Source organism: Excalfactoria chinensis, chromosome 5, assembly GCF_039878825.1.
Source record: "Excalfactoria chinensis isolate bCotChi1 chromosome 5, bCotChi1.hap2, whole genome shotgun sequence".
NCBI classification, from domain to species: Eukaryota; Metazoa; Chordata; class Aves; order Galliformes; family Phasianidae; genus Excalfactoria; species Excalfactoria chinensis.
The window spans coordinates 34103107-34121610 of record NC_092829.1 but is presented as its reverse complement, the minus strand read 5'-3'; the positions used below and the strand labels follow the sequence as shown (position 1 = coordinate 34121610).

The following is an 18504-nucleotide window of genomic DNA, read 5'->3' as shown; positions in this document are numbered from 1 at the left end:
GGAATGCCTGGAGTCTACAGATCAGATCTCACTGCACTCTCACACCCCTCACGGGCCTGTACCTCCCTGGACAAGGCAGATCCATTCTTGCATCCAGCTGTGGCCCAGGGAGCATCTTACATGGGTGAACATTACCTCCTTCTGCCTTTTCCCCAGCATTTCTCTCCCTCTGGTCTCTCCTGCCACACACTGTGGGCTGGCTCAGGAAGCCTTGAGGGTAGCGGTGCACAACACCAGTTGGTGGCAGGTGACACTGCCTTAGAGACACTGGGTCCATCCATGTGTCTCAAACTGCAGAGCTGACTGCCTTTGAGGTGATGGTATTGCTGCTTGGCCAAGACCCAGGCCATCAGCTGCTCTGCCAGAGAAGAGCAAGCAGAGCCCTCCAGGCACACAGTCCTGCTCTCAGATGGGAGCCTAGGCCTCCTGCCAGACAGACTCAGAACTGATGTAACTCCCAGCCAACGTGGACACCAGCACCCACCCACTGGGTGACTGTGGTACCCTGGGGGGCCAGGCATCCCTAGCTAGTAGATCTGCTTCAGCCTTTTGTCTCTTCCACTGCTCTCTGCATCCAACCACACTGCATGACCCTTGGTTGCTACACAGGACCTCTGGAAGCCCCTCTCCAGCTGATCCTGTGTTGGCATGGGGATACCAATCACGGCAGGTAGGGTCTGGAAGAGGAAGGTTATTAGTGACCTGCTGCTACTGCCCTGCATGCCTTGCTTCCTGCTAGCACCCGGCACTACTTCCCTAGCTGCTGCTGGGACCTGCTGGCTTCCCAGCAGACCTGCACCCATCTGTGCCAAGGAGCAGGGCTGCACTGCCCAGCACCATACTCCTGCTGTCAGGAAAATGCAGAACTCCTCACGTTTGCAGCAAAGGATTGCACCTAACTCCTGGACAACAGTCACAACAACCTGCCCAACGTGAGAAGGGCTGTCAGCTCATTTTGTACCACAAGCTTTGCAGCTAAGATGTCAGAGTGCTGTTAATAAGGGGCTTGGTAGAAACAGTTGATTGAGTTACATCTTGAATTTCCCCAGGCACCACATAAAAGCCTCTGTGCTCCCCCAGCAATGTGTGTGCACGTATATATCCTGCAAATCGGAGACTACGTAACTGCTGCAGCCAGTGTCTCTGCTCACAAGGCATCCATTGTCTCACCCTTTCAAATTGCCTGTCTGACCACCGGGTTCAATTCAGAGCAATTCAGCCTTAAATTAAGCCTGAGGAAGGGTTTTTCCACTCCTCGCCCCAATGGAACCAGCTGCTCTAACCCAAGCTGCTCCCTCTGCCCCCAGGTACAGTCACGCTCCAGTTTCCTCTCTGCCCCATTAGCCACAGCCCCAGCTCCCAGCCCTTCACACCCGGGCACAATTTCTGCACCCAAACCTTTCATCCAGCTGCTCCCAAAGCCACTCCAGCTCCTCCTTTGAGGAGACACAGGAGAAGGGAATTTCCCCAACCTTTGGTACAAGAAGAAATCACTTACTCTGCTAGAAATCCTCAGTTCTCCACTTTCCATCTTCAACCATGTCACTGCGATTCCTTTGTCAAGGAGAACAGATATTGTGGCAGCACAGCGAAACCTCAAAACTGACCTCCCCAGGTTTAATTTGCATTATCACACTCTACGCAGAGACAGATGCACCAAGTTTGCTCTTATCTTCTAAGGCACAGGCTGTCGCTTCAGAGCATTTTTTGTTACGTCGGCAACTTGAAGCATTGCAGTGTACTTCCCAAGCCCACGAGTCCCTTACTGAGAACAGCTGAGCAATAGCGAGCACCTTGACCACACCTCTCTCAGGTCACCAATGCATTGCACACACTGCCTGCCTCGCAGGCCACACGCAGCCTCTCGTCTCCAGCACCTCTTTGCTAAGAGCCCGTCTTCAAAACTGGTCTTTTTCTTGTCAGGCTTTCCCAACAAATTGCTCAGTTGTGCTGGTTACTAAGAAAATACTGTACCCCCGAGTCCTTTTTCAGTGCCAGAAAACAAAATCCCTCTTTGGGATGCCTGTATTGAGTCAGACCCCGTAGCCATGAAATTATCCCATGAAATGAAAATCTCCTTATTGACACGCATTTCACGATGCTTCCTTTGTTATCACAGCTTCCAGCAACCCTTTGCTCTTTCTAGAAACAAAGATGGTATCTTCATTAATAGCTATTGATGTTTTTCCTTTATCTGTCAACCAGTGAGCAATTTAGTTTTTTTAGCATGGTCAAGCTCAGCACCCACAAACACATCTATGTAAGGAAGCAGCAGCTGTGCTGGATCTACCATCTGGTAACTTAACTAAATATGCCCAAACCCAAACACTACAGGAAACAGAGAACAATCATCCCCTATTCTGCTTCTTCATCCCAGTTTTACACACCTTGATCGTTTTGATGGTTAAGGAAGAGCATGATGGATCACTTGGGAGATTTTGCACTCTTTATCCCTATGGATCCAGCAAAAATAACACCACTTCACAAATGAAATAACTTAGATGACAGCATAGAGAAGGTTAAAGACATTTATATATACACATATATAAAAAGTCATATTTACAGACCATTTCCTAAGCACAAAACTCTCCAAATGACAGAATTCGCTATTTCTGTAGTCTAAGTATACAAAGTGCATGTTTTTCCCCCTTCTTCCCTCTGCAGCAGAAGATGGGGCGGGGAAGGTCACCTTTCCCTTATACCTTCCTGCCCACAGTGGGAGCAAGTCTGGGTAAGAGAGAAGGAGACAAAACCTGCTGATTACTGGGTTAGGGAGACTCTGATCAGTAGCTTCGAAGAAAGAGCTGGAAAAGTGACTCGTTTACTTGGACAGCCTACCCAACAGGCCAACGTCCCAGGGAGATTACTTGGAAGGAAAGGTTACTGGGCTGGTTCCACCACTTCGCTTCCTCCTCCACTTCAGGTTCCCCAGATACATTTGAGTCAATTTCTGCTTGCAGCCCCCATTGCCCTGGGCTCCAAAACTGACTCTGATGATCCCAGTCAGAGTGGGTCACAAGGACTAAGCTCCCCAAGCTTTCAGGTGCATAAGCTCATGTATAGCCCTGCTCTATTTATGACAGGGTGGGGGATGAAAGGTTTTGGACAGCAAATGAGAACAGTGCCAGAAGCAGCCCACTGCACGGGATTGACTACTTGGTGTGATCCCTCTTAACAACTGTCAGAACAGAGGCTCTTCTGCACTACCACCATCCCTTTTCCTCTCAGGTGTGCAGGCAAGCAGGGGCACTCAGCCAGCACTGCGCTGAAATGACATTCTGTAGCAGGACCAGGCTAAAAAGTGCATGGTTAAGAGGCAGGAAAGCTACATGGTTGTCCTGCCAGACTATACTGCACCAGCATGAATGTGAATAGGAACTCAGAGCAGCGCACAGAGTACGAGATACAGGGACAATACTGTGTAGAAACTCAAAAAAACACAGATGTCAATACAGGAAAGAACAAACATCCATGCAGAACTGACAACACACTTGAGCCCAAGGAAGATTTGCTTCAAGGAGCTACCATCCTCTATCAGTACGAGGCACTCCACAGGCTACTCACTACATACTGGTTACTCCAAGGAAAGACTGGATGCTGTGTTGAGGGACATGGCTTAGTGGGAGCTATTAGTAATAGGTGAACGGTTGGACTGGATGATCTTTTAGGTCTTTTCCAACCTTGGTGATTCTATGATTCCATTTGAGAGAGCTCTCACTCAGGAAGGAAATGTGGCAAAGCGTTGAGCCCCAGGCTGTTCTCCCCAGCAGGTACAGCTCCCACATTATGTGGATCAGAAAGCTTTGGAGAGACTGCTTTAATCACATCAAAGCACGGCCTTATTCTCCAGAGAATTTCCCCTTCTCTCAAATCCTTTCCCTCCGTGGCACGCTCTGCTCTGAAACTGCCCATTGCAGGCAACAGCACTGCGGCTTACCTGGCAGCAGCAAGATTCTTCTGCAGGGAAAGTTTTAAATGCCTTTTAAGTGTGTAGACAGTTGGCGTCTCTTTGTTCCTATACTACATTATCCTTCATTTCTTCTTCATCTGACATGTGCATCACTGGATTTACTCAGGAAGCATTTCTATCCCAACCAGTCTAGCTTAACAAAACAAATACAGTGCGTTCCCTGTTTTCTCTAGGACGGGTACTTTGGATATTCCAGCAGCTTCCTTCTCAATTCCAACTACAATGTGAACTGAAGTTACCGCACCTGGTTGCCTAGTACTAACGATGAGAAAGGATATTCACTATTGCTGACGTGTGCAGATGCTGCTCTCTCTATCAATGCAGCAAGTCACATGCATTGATCCATTGTCAGAAAAGACAGAAACACTTGAGAGTGAACAAGCTGAAAGAAAGCTCCTGCCCTCCTTGTCGCGGGCAGATTTAGGGCACGGCTGAGAAGAGACATATTTGGCTCTTTGGAGATCAGAAAGCCCGACACCCCCACGTACGCACTACACGGCGCCCCCTTGTGGCGGCGATTGGAATTTCATATTTTACGAGGCCCCCGATTTTCTGTCGCAGATCACGTTCCAGTCCTGCACAGGCAGCAGTTCCTCCTCCTCTTCCGCACCTTCACTCTTCACTTGCAAGCTGTTTGTGGACGGCTGCAGGAAAAAAACGCAAAATAAAGTGTTTAAGTTCCCCTCATACCAAAAAGCAGATGTGATCAGCTCTTTCCCTCCTGGGATATGGAGCGTTTCAGGCAGAAAACCTTCCCCTCCTCCAGCCTGTGTCCTCACGACACATGCAAACCTGCCTGCAAAGCCCTTCAGGAAGGGGAAAAAGCCCTCACTAGCTCAAACCCAAACATTCCTGTGCTCTGTGTTTGTTCTAGAAATAGGGTACTGCTCTCTGCTGGACTACTGAGTTAACAGCTTGTTGAGCAAAAGCAAAGCAACTAGAAGGCAGACCACTGCCAAATCACGGGGCTATGCAGTTACAATCAGGAACCACCTCTCTCCCCAGACAAGTCCATTTTGCTCATTAAAATGCAGGTAGCAAATAAAATTGAGCCTTGCTAGATGTTGGAACAATACATTTTAGGCCAGATCACGCCAGGGTCTACTTACAATCATGAACTCTTGCCAGGGATCTCCGGAGCGGGGAGACCTGTCACTTTGGCTCGCTTGTACAGTTCTTCAGTGCACAACTCTTCTGCTCCCTCATGTTTGCGCTTTGGAGATGCCTGGTCAGATTGCGGCAGTCTGCTTGCTGTAGAGAAAGAACAGTCACTGCAACACTTCACAGACTGGCTAGGGATGGAAGGAACCTTTAAAGACCATCCAGTCCCAACCCCCTGTCATGGGCTGCCACCCACCAGACCAGGCTGTCCAGGATCCCATCCAACCTGGTCTTCAGTGCATCCATTGATGGGGCACCCACAGCTTCTCCAGTGTTTCAGCACCTTCTGAATAAATAATTTCCCCCTAACATCTAATAGATATCTCTCCCCTCACTTAGTTTAAAAACCATTCCCCCTTGTCGTGTTGCTACCTGCCTACACAAAAAGTTGCTCTCCATCTTCTTTATAAGCCCTATTTAAGAAGTAAAAGGAAGCACTGAAGCCAGAATTTCCTCTGGCTTTAGATCCCTTCACATGTGCACCCTAACCTAATATGCCAGAGAGCTGAGAGGAAGGAGACATGCAATGCACACCTACAGAGATATAGTTGGTCTTCTTTAAAACTTCCAAAATACTTTCCCAAATCCAACAATTAAGTCCCTCAGAACAAACACAAAAGTGTTCTTTGACAAAGGAAAGCTGTGGCTGTATATGAACCTATATAGGCAATAAGAGATTCAACATTCTTCAGCCCTTTCAGGAAGGAAGGCTCACTGGAGACTTTTGATGAAAGCCCTTTCAGGAAGGTCAACGTGATCTATGTATTCCTACCTACATCTTCCTTCTATTAGAAAAGGAATCTCTCCTGCACACAGCCTTTAAGCTGACACAAAGTTATGTCCAAAATACACAAATGCTCCCACCTCACCTGCACTGGTGCTGCTGCCCTGTCCTGGAGCTGAGTCTGTAACCGGGCCGCTGAGGTCTTCCACACATGAAGGGACTGATGCCAATAAACCTATAGGAAGGCAAGGAGAACATAATAGAAATGAGAAATATTTGGGCTGGGAGAAGACTTTCACATGGAAACACCTTAGTGATCACCAGACAGCACGCCGAAATTGCCAAATGAGGATGGGCTCTGATTTGTACTTCCTCAGGGTTGGTCAAAGACACACACAGTGACTTAACAGCATATTTAAGTAGGATGCTCTGCCTACTCCTGCCCCCCCCCCCCCCCAAGTGAAGAATATACTATGGGTAGCACATAGTGCAGAACCAATCACCAGCTCTCAAACAAAACCCAACTCTTAGCTGTTCAAGAGCTCAGTGTAGCTCTCTCTGGAAACTGAGCAGCTTTGGCAGGGACTGCTGCTTCTTGCAAGGACAAGAAAGAGACTATTGCAGTGTACTTTAAACCATGACCCTAATTCCAAACATTTTATGTCATGTTAGAGGCACGATGTTTTGCAACTGTTGGTACTTACAGAGCCCCCTGTAGCGTGATAGCTGCTGATAGATCTGCTTCATGCGTTCAATGTTCAGCCGGCTGGTCTCTGCATGGTTCACCATGGGTTTGGGGTAGTCCACTCCAATGATGCACTTGGCTGCCTTCTGTACAGATTCTGGTGCGTTCCATGGTTCATAGATATATCTCGAGGGGAAGCCCTTTAGCTTGGGCAGATACCTCCTGCAACAAGCAAAAAGACGCACATGCCACTTAGAGCACAGCAAGGCAGCATTCAGAACGCACAGAAAGCCCCAGATACCTGTCAGCTACGGGGTGACTTAAACTCACAGATCAAGCAAGAAAGAAGCTCAAGTCATTACTCACTTCACATAGTCACCACTGGGGTCTGTGCGACGTCCAAAGCCCACGGGGCAGTAACAGTGGAAGAACTGCTGGAAGAACGCGCTGCATGAAAGCCACATCCAGCTGCCTGCATTTACACTGAAATCTGCATCCAGCAACAATTCATCAAACACCTGCAGCAATTGGAGGAACAGACAGTGAGCGCGAGCTCCCCCAGTTAGGACTTTGTGCCATTTCAATATGCTATTTCAAATGGCAGCCACCAAACAGCTCCCAGAAACCAGAGCAGCGGCAAAGAGGCGAACTGCTGGCTGAAGCCAGGTGGCTGGTCAATACATCTCGCTTCCTGACACCTTCACATAGGGAGGCACTGCCTGCTCACACTGATAAGATGCTGGCTAATCCCTCATGCAGCTACAGACTAAATCACTACCTAGTGTTACAGCAAGCCTGGGGTATTGATCCTAACTGGAGAGGTGTAATAAATGCAAAGCACCAGCTGTGGGAAGCAGGCAGATGCCGCACAGAAGAGCAAGCACCAAAGTAAGAAGAATGAACCCCTCTGAAGGTCCCAGAGCTCGCTTCCACTCCAAGAGACAGATGGATTTCAGCAATAACTCATTCACATATGCAGCGCTTTTAGCATCTGACCCTGAAGCTCTTTCAGCTGTGCTCCGCTTTGACAGCCTTCTGACCAGATGCATCCACCTCCACTTTTTTCATGGGAGGTATGTACACCCACTAAGTTCAAGCTGCTTGTCCCTTCAGATGTCCCCAAAGGATCGTCTTTTACCTCTTTTCTTGTGAGAATCTAGACTCTGATTTCACAGTCATGGAGCATTCCCTGACCGGCACGGTGATGGGTTACACAATAAGCAATAAGGAGAAAGGTCCAGTTATAAAAAGACATTGAACTTTCAAATGAAACAGATGGACTGGGTGAACTTCTATCAAAAAACAAAACAAAACAAAAAAACAAAACAACAAAAGCAGCCCACCCAACCCCTAAGTCCATATTAACCATTTCATTACAGCAACTGGAGACTCTCGGTACTTTCTGGGCCCTCACAGTGGAAAGCAGACTGCTAGCAGGCCAAGAGCCTGCTATCAAATCCTTTCTTCCACACAACTTCTACATGCTAAGCAAAAGCCATACCTGTGTGCCCATTCTTGCAGCAAGTGCCAGGGAAACTTTGTTTTCCTTATGGTCTCCTGCAAGCCTCTGGAAATGTCAGACTCACCCTGACTCCTGACTCCCAGCTGATCCAGAGGTCTCCCCTGGTCAGGAAACAGGCCACGGCGTGCCTGGCCAAATGGTGGATCCACCCTTCCTGTCTCAGTTGGGTCATGATTGCATCGATCCAAGGGAAACCTGTCTTGCCCTCCGCCCATTTTGCCAAGGCTTCGGGGTTCTTGTCCCAGGGAATCTGGATGCAGATGGGGTTCCCCTCCATGCGATCAAACTTTGGGTTGTTTGTGGCTGCTGTGTAGAAAAACTCTCGCCAGAGAAGCTGTCCATACAGGGAGAGGGGAGGAGTGCTGTTCCGCTTCACCTGTAGAGGAGGGAGCAACAGTATTCACAAGCAGGGGAGGACTGGCTTCACTCAGACGAGTTGCAATCCACCCATGCCTTGATACCCAGTTCCCAAGACTGTTACTGACAACTGCCATAACACTCAATTCTGAATCGTCCTTCTCCAGAAACCCCAAGTGATGAATTCAGAACATGCTTTAAGCCCACTCATTGCACCAACAGGAGACCTGAACCAGCCATAACTAACAGTAAAAAGCTCTACGTGGCTCACAAAACAGGAGTCCAGCCTGAAGAATAGAGTACCATAAGATCTGAGACCTGCTCAATTAGATACAGAACAATCCCTTTTCCTTACCCAAAAGTCTCTTACAGCAGCAACAGGCTGCATCCAATAGACAAACACAAGTGAGGCAATAGCATTTTTTTGGAGCTGTTCTGACACAGTGTCTGGCAACTGGGAACCATCTATGCTCCAAAACCAGCCTGCCCTCCCCACAAACTTCTTATCTTACCTTCTTATACAGCTCCCAGAGACGATAGTAAAATAAGCGGCAGGACAAACAGCCAAAACGCAGGTAGGGACTGAGTCCTGTTGGGCTGGCCAGCAACGAATTGGCATTCATCCTTGGTCTTTCGTAATTTGCAACCCATGCCTAAACATATTCAGGAGAAATTAGCCAAAACAAATCCAAATCTGTCAGCTTATTTAGGCCTGGCAGCACAGTCTCTTCTATTCACTTCCAGCTACTGCTGGGAGAGATCTCAAGTGGACAACTCCAGTGCCCACACCCTATGCAAAAAAAAAGTAAAATCTTTGCTTTAAACTAGTCCTTTTAGTCAAGAAAATGACTAAATTTGCTTTGCATACGGGAGCTAATAACCCTGAGATCTCCCAGGGATGCACGTTAATGCAATTGTTTACATCCAAGTATGCCTATCTCATTTTGCACACTGGAGTATCTGGGGAAATTCAGACCCGTTCAGTACTGACAGTTTAATCCCTCTTTGGCAAGAATTTACACTTTGAGCTCTATGGCTGTCACCAGCATTAAAAAAAACAAGAAGTGTTTAAAAGTTTTCTGCACCTGAATTAAATTTCATGACTTCAAAATTGTTCGCTTCATGCACAGTATAGTGAAGAATGCAATATAGTGAAGACAGCGGAAACTGAGATATTTCATCACAGAGCTAGAGGCATACCACTTTGTGAAATACACAGGGGAGGTAACTGTCTATGAGCAAGTACCTCAGACAAAGACAAAAGGAGCTGGTACGTAGCATACAGCAGGAACTGAGCAACTTGGATGAGAGTTTCCAAGTTTGCATTCCTCTAAATGAAATGGAGTGAGAAAAAAAAAAATAAGAATAGAATCTTATGTGCTTCTAGCAGTAGCACGGCTAATACAGTTTTACTACATTAGGTTTGGAGAAGCCCAGGAGTTCCTTGATCCCCACTCAACCCAAGATGACAGAAGTACTCCAACAATATCACATGGGCCTGCATAGGCCAGTATAAGGGCCACTGCTAAGATAAGCAGGAAAAGAGCAATGGCTAATGTTCAACTTCTTTTTTTTTGTCTGGAGCCCAAGGCTGCAGGAATGATCCCTTAAACAGGAGAGGGGATTACCTTTCTTTCCAAGTGTTTATCCAGCCGTGCCAGGGCCTCCGTCTCCCCTCCTTGCCAAACTGCAGGGGCAAGACCATCTGTAGGGAAGCCTGAAGAAAGAACTTCGTATGGTATGAACAGTACAGATGGGCATAAGTGTTAGCAGCGTCAAGACACACTAAATACTGCAGTTGCTTAATATGGCTGACTTGCTACTCCAGTTCTTCCACAGCAAGCAAATCACATGGAGCAGAGTATGAGCGTTCATGAAGTCATACTGTAAGAGCCTCTTCCTGCAATGCTTCAGGCAGCCCTCTGGGGACTTTACCCATTGGTCACACACCAATTATTCTTAGGGCTGTGCTCTAAGGGCCAGAGAAGCTTCAAAGAAACACCTGCTCCACAAGTTCACCTTACGAAATACTTTGTCACTGCTACCAGCAGCTCACTAGAGCATCTTCCTCATGGCAAGGCTACTATTCTGCTGAAAGCTACTGCTGTAGTGCTGAAGAATCAACACAAAAGCAGCAGCACCAATGCAGTTTCCCTGCAGTGCTCTGGGCTGAGAGAGAAGCCTCCCACAGCAGCGAGCAGAGTGAGGTTACTGAAGGTCTTGCACTAGGCCAGACAAAGAAAGCAGATCTATCCAAGATTGCAACCTTTAGGGTAGTTTTGTTTGTGCAGCCCCTTTTCCATAGCTGCTGAAACTGTGTCTTAAGGTACAAGGTGATACTTTCTGAAAGCCAGCACAGAGTGTCCAAAGACACACGCATGCAGGCAATATTCTTCAAGAACCTTTCCCTCCTCTGCATTTAGATTCATTTCATGGATGCAAGCCTTACATTCCTCAGTTTTCTATTCATCCTCCTCTTCTAGGAAAAATATAAGCATTAAGAAAGAGGAGGTAAACACCAACATTCCAAGGACCGAAAGGCCTAGCATAATACAAGAAAGAAGTGTTGGTAATATCTTTTGCCTTGCTAAACTCTCAAGTTGGCGGTGCTTGACAGTAAGTGAATGAAGTGACATGTGCCTGGAACACCGTTAGTTTTCCTCTCCAGGTCTGTTACACAACCTGTTGGGGACAGCAGTAGGAGGACAGCAGCTGGCAAGGACATGAGACACTGATACAGTGGTTATGTGCTCAGAGTAGCAGAAAACCTAAGGGCAGATGCAGAACATTTCAGAGTAATGCTAAAGGGGATGTTGTGCATCAACGGAAGAGCAAAAGCAGCAGCACTCTCCTCTCACAAAGCCTGGCACCTGCTGAAAACATTAAGCTGTCTTCAGGGCTTGAAGGCAACACTGGAGCTGTCCTGGATAGGTGCCAGTCATCAGAAGCAGCTTCAGTAGAGCCCATTTTGACTGGCAGTTAACCCCAACTTCACTCTCGATACGTACCCAGCTCTTCCAGGGATGGGACCCCATACACGTCGTCATGGTTCTCCTGGATATCTACTTTACACGTCTCCATCTGCTGGCTTACTATGCTGCTCACCGGCTTCTTTGGGAGCTCCATACGGCTAATGATGGCCTGGAAGCGCTTGTAGGTGAGGGGTGGCTTGTTGCCATTCAGCTCTATTATTCTGGAAACAAAATAAGCAAAGTGACATAACTCGGCCTGGCTGCCACAGGAAGGGCAAGAAAATGACAGCCAAACTGCTGTCTCTACTCAGGATAGCCTTTCACTTCAGATATAGAAATCTTTACGGATATAGCTTCTACTTGATGCATCCCTCCAAGGGATATTTAAAATGAAAACACAAAACTAAAACCTCACAGTAATCATTCTCCATGGGAAAAAGAAACCCAGCTCTGCTGCATCAGGCTTACCATTACTGCTCCCAGGGCTCTCCACCAGACTTCTGAAGGAAATCTCAGCCTGAATACTCTTTAAGATGACAAATCCCAGACCTGCATCTGTTTCTCCGCCATGTCCTAGCCCATTTCTGACCTTACCTCATTCCTGTCTGCCACAACAAGTCCCAGACTGACGGTGATCCCTCCCTCCACCTATCCCAGATGAGACAAATCCCACTTAACATTATTCCTCTGTGATCAGAGCAGGCACCGTGCTCGCCCACAACATGAAGTCATGAGCAGACCTGACTCATGTTTTTCACCTGTGTCTGACTATGGGACAAAACAGACAGCTACGATTCCTCATCTCTCTGTTCACTGAGCACCTACAGCCTGCAAGGCTCATGCCGACTTCGTTTAATTCAGTTTGCCTTGCATAGAGGCCTTTGGGAACCTGCCAGGGCCAAAGTAAGGAAGGAGTTAACAACAAGGCAGGCGGCAGAGGAAAGCCAGCATTACATAAAGCAGAGGCAGCCAACCCCACAGCTCACACAGAGCTGCAGCAGCACTGCCTTCCCCACCCCGTACAGTCAACAGCTTATGCAAGGGGCTGGGCTTGGAGCCCAGCAATTCAGCCACCACCATGTGCCTTCCCTGCCCTTCCTGGCAGATGCACGTGTGGTGAGGAGGAGCGACATGCCGGCTTTCCCAGCCCTCAGCCACCCTCACGTGTGTTCTGCTTTGCCATGCTGAGTTGAACTGGGATGTTGGGCTCCACTCCCCAGTGCCACCCAGGCCACAGGACCTTTCCAGTGAAGCGAGTGCTCCAGGGAGGCTTTAGCACCCACACAGTTCAGCGTGAGACCCACAGGTTCTGTGAGCAGACAGCTAATAGAGCAAAGCATGGTGACTTGCAGGTGAGCACTGCTGTCCCTGGCTGACATCATCAGTAGTTCCCTGCCACAGCTTCCCAAATGGCCAGCTGCTGGATCTGGGGCACAAATCATTAAGAGATGGGACTAGGACAAACGGCACATTTTACAGCACCTGACACTGCTGTTATGCAACAAAATTTGCATCTTGCCCAATACTGCCATGAAAAGAAGTACCAGATCCCAGGTTTTGTACAATATTGGGTATTATACAATACATACTGTGTGTCATACAGTTCAACCTACCACACACAACTTTTATGGGAAGCCCTGTAAGCAGATTCCATCCCCTCCTCCTAGTATCCTTCTAACCCAAGCCATACAATCTCACAAGACTTTCTCCTACACGGCCCAGGTCACAAATTAACAAGACCACCATCTCCAGGATTTCACCAATGCTATTCAACGAACCTCTTCAGCTTATACAATTACACCCATCTAAGCTTGTGTAGGGCTAATCATAGATGAAATGAACAGCATTTCTCTGGATTCAAAGAGAAGATAGATAATCGACTGCTATGCTACACAACAGACACTGGACAGAGGATGAACAATTCAACATCTGCAGATGTATAAGCATGTGAAAGATGGAGTGGTGACATTATAACAGAGTGAGTGTCAGCGCAGGGAGACAATGCCTGCCCCAAGGCACCAAGGTCTGGCATACAAAACTTTAAATGACTTCAAAGATGAAATCAAAGCACTTATTTGGCATGGTGTAATCACCAATGGCAGAACCACCACAGTATGTAAGCTTGGTTCCTTTGAGTTAGCCAGCACTGCTATTGAAAGGCATTTAATTACTCCCATCTGACAGTAGCGTCTGAGGTACAGCCACTCCTAATATGTGCTATATACAGTCAGGTTCACAGTGCTCCTTTCTGGCCAACACTGCACCCCCAGCATGACCCAGGCCTGTCTGGGATTACAGAGACCACAACACTGACTGTCAGCAAGCAGGCTGCAGAGGATTTACATCCCTAGGAGAAGAGAACAGGCAGATCCAGAGAAGGGACAAAACAACCCGTCAGCTGGAAGTTGTCAGACAGAATAACGGTCAAGGAAAGGCTTTGAACAGGCTAAGCTGATACCTAAGAGATTATCTATGCTGTCTGAATCCTACAGTTCGAACACAGATGATCTGGACTGCGAGCCTCCAGGTTTTTAGGGTACATTTCCAGCACTGATACTGATTCTGCACAGCCCTCATTTGTTTGGTGGAGGGAAGTGGAAAGAGGCTCTGATAATCAAACAGCTACACTGGTGGTACCAGAGAGGAACTTCTGCCTGGGCAGAAGTATTCAAATTCACATGTTAACAGAACAGGCTCTTGGTAGACTTCAAAAAGGAGCTCTGGTGGTAGTGCTCAGACCATACTGCAGGTGAGAAGGGAAGGATGGCTGGAACCATTCATTGAAGTGAAAGATTAGTCATGTTGCTCAAAAACAGGCCTGACAGTCTTGTCAGAAATTTGATTAAAGCAAGATAAGGCCACCAACACTCAGTTACAAACAATGCAAGTAAAAAAAAAAAAGGAACAAGCAGAGGAACAATACATTCCATGAGTTAGAAGACTGGATAACATGACTGGAGGGCAATACGCCCTACCTGAGAGACTTCCAAGAGGAATACAGTCTCAGAACTGCAGTACCACCTGCTGAGAAACCCCAGAGACACCAAGAACCTGGAAATGTCAGAGTAATTGGAGACTTCGACTGCCTCTGCAGACACCAGGCAATTGTCATAACCTATGGTCTGGCAAGAACTGTTTTCTAGCTTCTATAAATGAGTGCCCCATGGAACAACTGATCAAGAGTCCATAAGATGGAAAGTCAACTTGTCTTAGGTAGCAGGTATAGCTGAGGTATATGGTATAGCTGAAAGTGTTAATTACCACATCTGTTCCAAGCATGACTCCAGCATACATCAATTTAGCATCCTCCTGGGATCAATTACTCAACACTGGCTTTCATTTTGAGAATGGCATTAAAAAAAAAGAAAGCATGCTAAGCAAAAACAAGAAGCTGAGAGGTAAAATGCCGACAAACAACACAGATTATTTGAAGATGACATGCCAGGGAAAAACAATTCAATAAACTATTCAACAAATTCAGTTAAAAGAAATATATATATATATAAAGTCAGTAAGTGCACATAAACCTGAAGGCAAAAATCCTTCAGGAAACTGAAGACTAGGGAAAAAAAAAAGATACTATAGTAAACAAAAAAGCCACAGTTTCTTGTACACATCCTGACCCAAATGGAAGTCTGGGGAAACGTTAGAATAAGTAAACAGATGCAATCCACACACAGGAAAACAAAATGCCTTCACAGGCATGGCAGGATATCTATAGGGCCAAGAGGCAGCCAAGGCATTGAAGACAAACTGTAAGGCCACAGCAGAACTGCATTTAACTTTTTGCAGCTGTACTCAGCTTGGAGGTGTTGAGCAAAGTTCTCACCCCCAGCCTTTAAGGAAATGCACCCAAAGGTATCCCGGACTGGGAGGTCTGCAGGCAACAGCATGTAACAAAACTGATGTTGAACAGCAACAGTTGCCAGAACCAGCCAACATGTAGCCAGGAGTTCTGAAGGATGTAAAGAAGTAGCCACGCTACTGCAAGTAAGTATCACTTGCCTTAAAACTATCCGCATAGTGAGGAGGCAAAAAAGTGAGCACGAAGTGAGATTTAAAGAGCACTCCAGGGCATCAGAGGGACTACTGAGCAGAAAGCTTGATCTGTTGGGCAGATTAGTAGAAAATACTAATAGGACCAGTGAACAAATGGCTATGTACAATATGCTGGAGGGTTAAACTGGCCGTGGTAGTGGGAAGTTGTGCCCCTAAATCTATTAGCCATATGAAGCTCAGGAGCAAGGCATATCTGGCTAACAGATTCCCCCCCCACCACGTACATTGCTATGTGACCTTAAACTTACAGTAATGGCCTCTCAACAATCTAAGGCCATCCAGGAAGGAAGCCCCCAAACATCAGCCCAACGACACTCAGAAAAGCAAACTAACAAAAACACTGGTGACTGTTGAAAGAAGGATATTACAGCACTAAGTGAGTGCATGTTGCTCCTACACCTTGAACACCAGCTACAGTTCTTCACCCTCCACGTCACCCCCATAAGCACACAGAAATACAAAGTAAGACAACAAAAAAACATCAGAACAGCTGCAGAACAGACTCCAACTGAAAATGTAAATAAGCTAAGACTCTCCAAGTGGGAAAAGACAAAGAGGACACAAGGAAGGGTGTGAGGGGTGCTGAAGAAGTGAGGATGAATTAAGTGTTCATAGCATCTTCTAATGCAAGAAAGGTAGAGAGGAGTTCCTCCTCATGAGAGAGGTGAAGAATTCCCCTACCCCACATGTAAACATTTCCACATAGCATATGCTAAACTGCAGTGATCCTTCACATAGTAAGTTACACATACTAAAGATTTAAAGGAGGAAAACTGCATTCAACATTACTGATACGAGTCTTCTGAAGGAAAAAAAGAAAAAGAAACCAACCTATAAGAATAACACCGAAACATGGTTCAAGTCAAGCATGCTGTATAGTCTTAGCTGAAAGACTGTCTTAAGAAGACCTTACCTATATATAAATAAACCGACCTCAAGATATAGGAAAGACTTTGCCATAATAAATGCACAATGAAGACAAGCCCTTCAGATTTTAGAATAAGGTAAGTTTGCCCCAATCTACCTTGTTCTACTTCTTCCAGCTGTCCTGGCACATCCATCAGTTAAAGCCCTGCCTTTATTGTCTCTGTTTGAGACAATAACTCAGACACCTTTAATACAGTGAAGTAAAAAAAAAAGCAGTCCACGCAGACAGGACATGCCCAAGGAAATCGATCAATAGGACACAGCGGAGCAACTTAAATGATAGTAAAGTACAGATTAGTTAGCCTGAGGCAACACCTTTCTATACATTCACATCACTGTCAGCATGTTGACGCACTCTAATCAAAAGCTGGAGTGTGCAGAATAATCCTGTTGACACCTTCCAGGCTCACAAGGGATGACAGAGATCAACATACAGTAATCAAAGTAAATGAGGAGACAGAGGTCTTCCCAGACACAGCAATCCCAGCTGAGGCAGTACTTTGCCCTTACCTGTCCAGGTCGTAGAGTGTGTGGGAGTTCTCAATAACCACTTCCACACCAGCCTCCTTGGCCAGTTTGATAATAGCTGCATCTCTCTCCTTGCCAAACGGTTCCGAGTCGTATTCAAAGGTGAGACGAGTGACTCCCCATTCCTGTAAGAAATAACACAAGCAGGTGCCAAAAAGAAAACCTTTTCAACCAGCACTATTACTAAATCATAGACATTGTAATTGCTACTGTCAGCTCCTGGGAATTTAGGGAAGATTCCTGTGGAGAACAACAGTCTGTAAATGGGGTAACAGAAGAACCAATAATTTTATCGGCTCTAGCAAATGCTGTGCAAATTCCTAAAAGCTGGGTTTAAACCACACAAAAGGAGGCTGGAGTTCTTCTCTGTTTATGTTCTTATGTCTCGGCCTAACACCACCTTGTTTGGTTGTATCCAAAAGAAGCCCTGCCATCCCATTCCAGTAATTGCAAAAAGATTTTCAGAGAAGTCTTTCAGTGCAAAAATACAAACTTTTGAGCAAGGATTGAATGCAAACTACTATCAACTAAAGACAATACACCACATTCCCATGTCTCCCTATAAAGCCATTGCACAATAGAAGACCACTGCCCAAGCCAAAAGAAGGAAATGTGGTATTGGGAAAAGGACAAACTTAGCAGACATCTCTGCTCCAAAAAGTAATGTATGATACTACAATTCAGATTTAAATGATTAGCTATCCGAATGTAGGACTTCTATTCAGCCTATTGGATCCATAAATCCATTTTGTATCTCACACCTGCAGCAGACCTCTCACAAAGGCCTTACGAAATAGCACTCTGTCTCTTCCAGGCTTTGGCACTGCATAGTTTCCTCTCAAAGACTATGGCCTAGTTTTCCTCAGAAAATGAATCCTATGAGAAGAGGCTTAATGGTTTCCACAGTGACCCTCAGGAGGCATCCATCAAACAGAGCAGCAGCCCACAGATTTGTTTAGCAAACACTCCAGTCAAACACAGCCAGAAATCTATAGAGACACTTAAAAAAACCTGCACACAAGCAAGATGTGAACCAGTCTCCAAGTGAGACAGTGAGTCACTTCTGTAAGCACAGGATGGTCTCTTCCATCTCAGAACCAGACCTAAGAGGCATCAGAAATACAAACAGTGCGCAAGGAACAGACATGATTAGTTCACTAATGATCATTTAAAAACAAAGACTCAAGACAGGCATGGGAGTTTAGAAGCAGAAAACAACCATACAAGCTTGCCTTCCTTTCTGAACTCTTTCAAAGAATGAATCCTAAAATTACTATTAGGAAGAAAAGAGAACTACAACACGTATGTACCACAGCAGGTGACAAAAATCCTATATTACTATGAAGTTTAACGCAGAGCTAATGTGTACACTTCATCTGCCTGCCTCACTGTACCCATGCACACAGTGCCACTGCAGCAACTGTTACCAACAACACAGCTCAGCTCCCAGCAGCAAGAGCATAAATTAATTGGATGTAAGTGCTGCATTACCACATGTGTCAGCTCCCCACAACAGCTGAGAGCAAAGCACAAGCTGCTGCCATTCATTTATCCAGTATTTGCTGCTCAGTTTATCAGCTCAGTCAGAAGAGATTGTAC

At 46.3% G+C, this 18504-nt stretch overlaps 1 protein-coding gene across 2 annotated transcripts in view; it reads right to left on the bottom strand.

Moving 5' to 3' along the window:
• Window positions 1-2514: 2514 nt before the first annotated feature.
• The window catches only part of CRY2 (cryptochrome circadian regulator 2), a 44604-nt gene continuing 28614 nt past the window's right edge, over window positions 2515-18504 (bottom strand). For both annotated transcript variants that reach the window (XM_072339129.1, XM_072339128.1), the window contains exons 3-12: window positions 16888-17030; window positions 11428-11612; window positions 10048-10136; window positions 8932-9072; window positions 8127-8438; window positions 6907-7058; window positions 6560-6762; window positions 6001-6090; window positions 5080-5221; window positions 2515-4614 (exon numbers count right to left, since the gene is read on the bottom strand). In XM_072339129.1, coding sequence (XP_072195230.1) covers window positions 5082-5221; window positions 6001-6090; window positions 6560-6762; window positions 6907-7058; window positions 8127-8438; window positions 8932-9072; window positions 10048-10136; window positions 11428-11612; window positions 16888-17030 — 1455 coding nt within the window. In that variant the 3' untranslated portion in view covers window positions 2515-4614; window positions 5080-5081. The remainder of the gene's footprint in view (window positions 4615-5079; window positions 5222-6000; window positions 6091-6559; window positions 6763-6906; window positions 7059-8126; window positions 8439-8931; window positions 9073-10047; window positions 10137-11427; window positions 11613-16887; window positions 17031-18504) is intronic.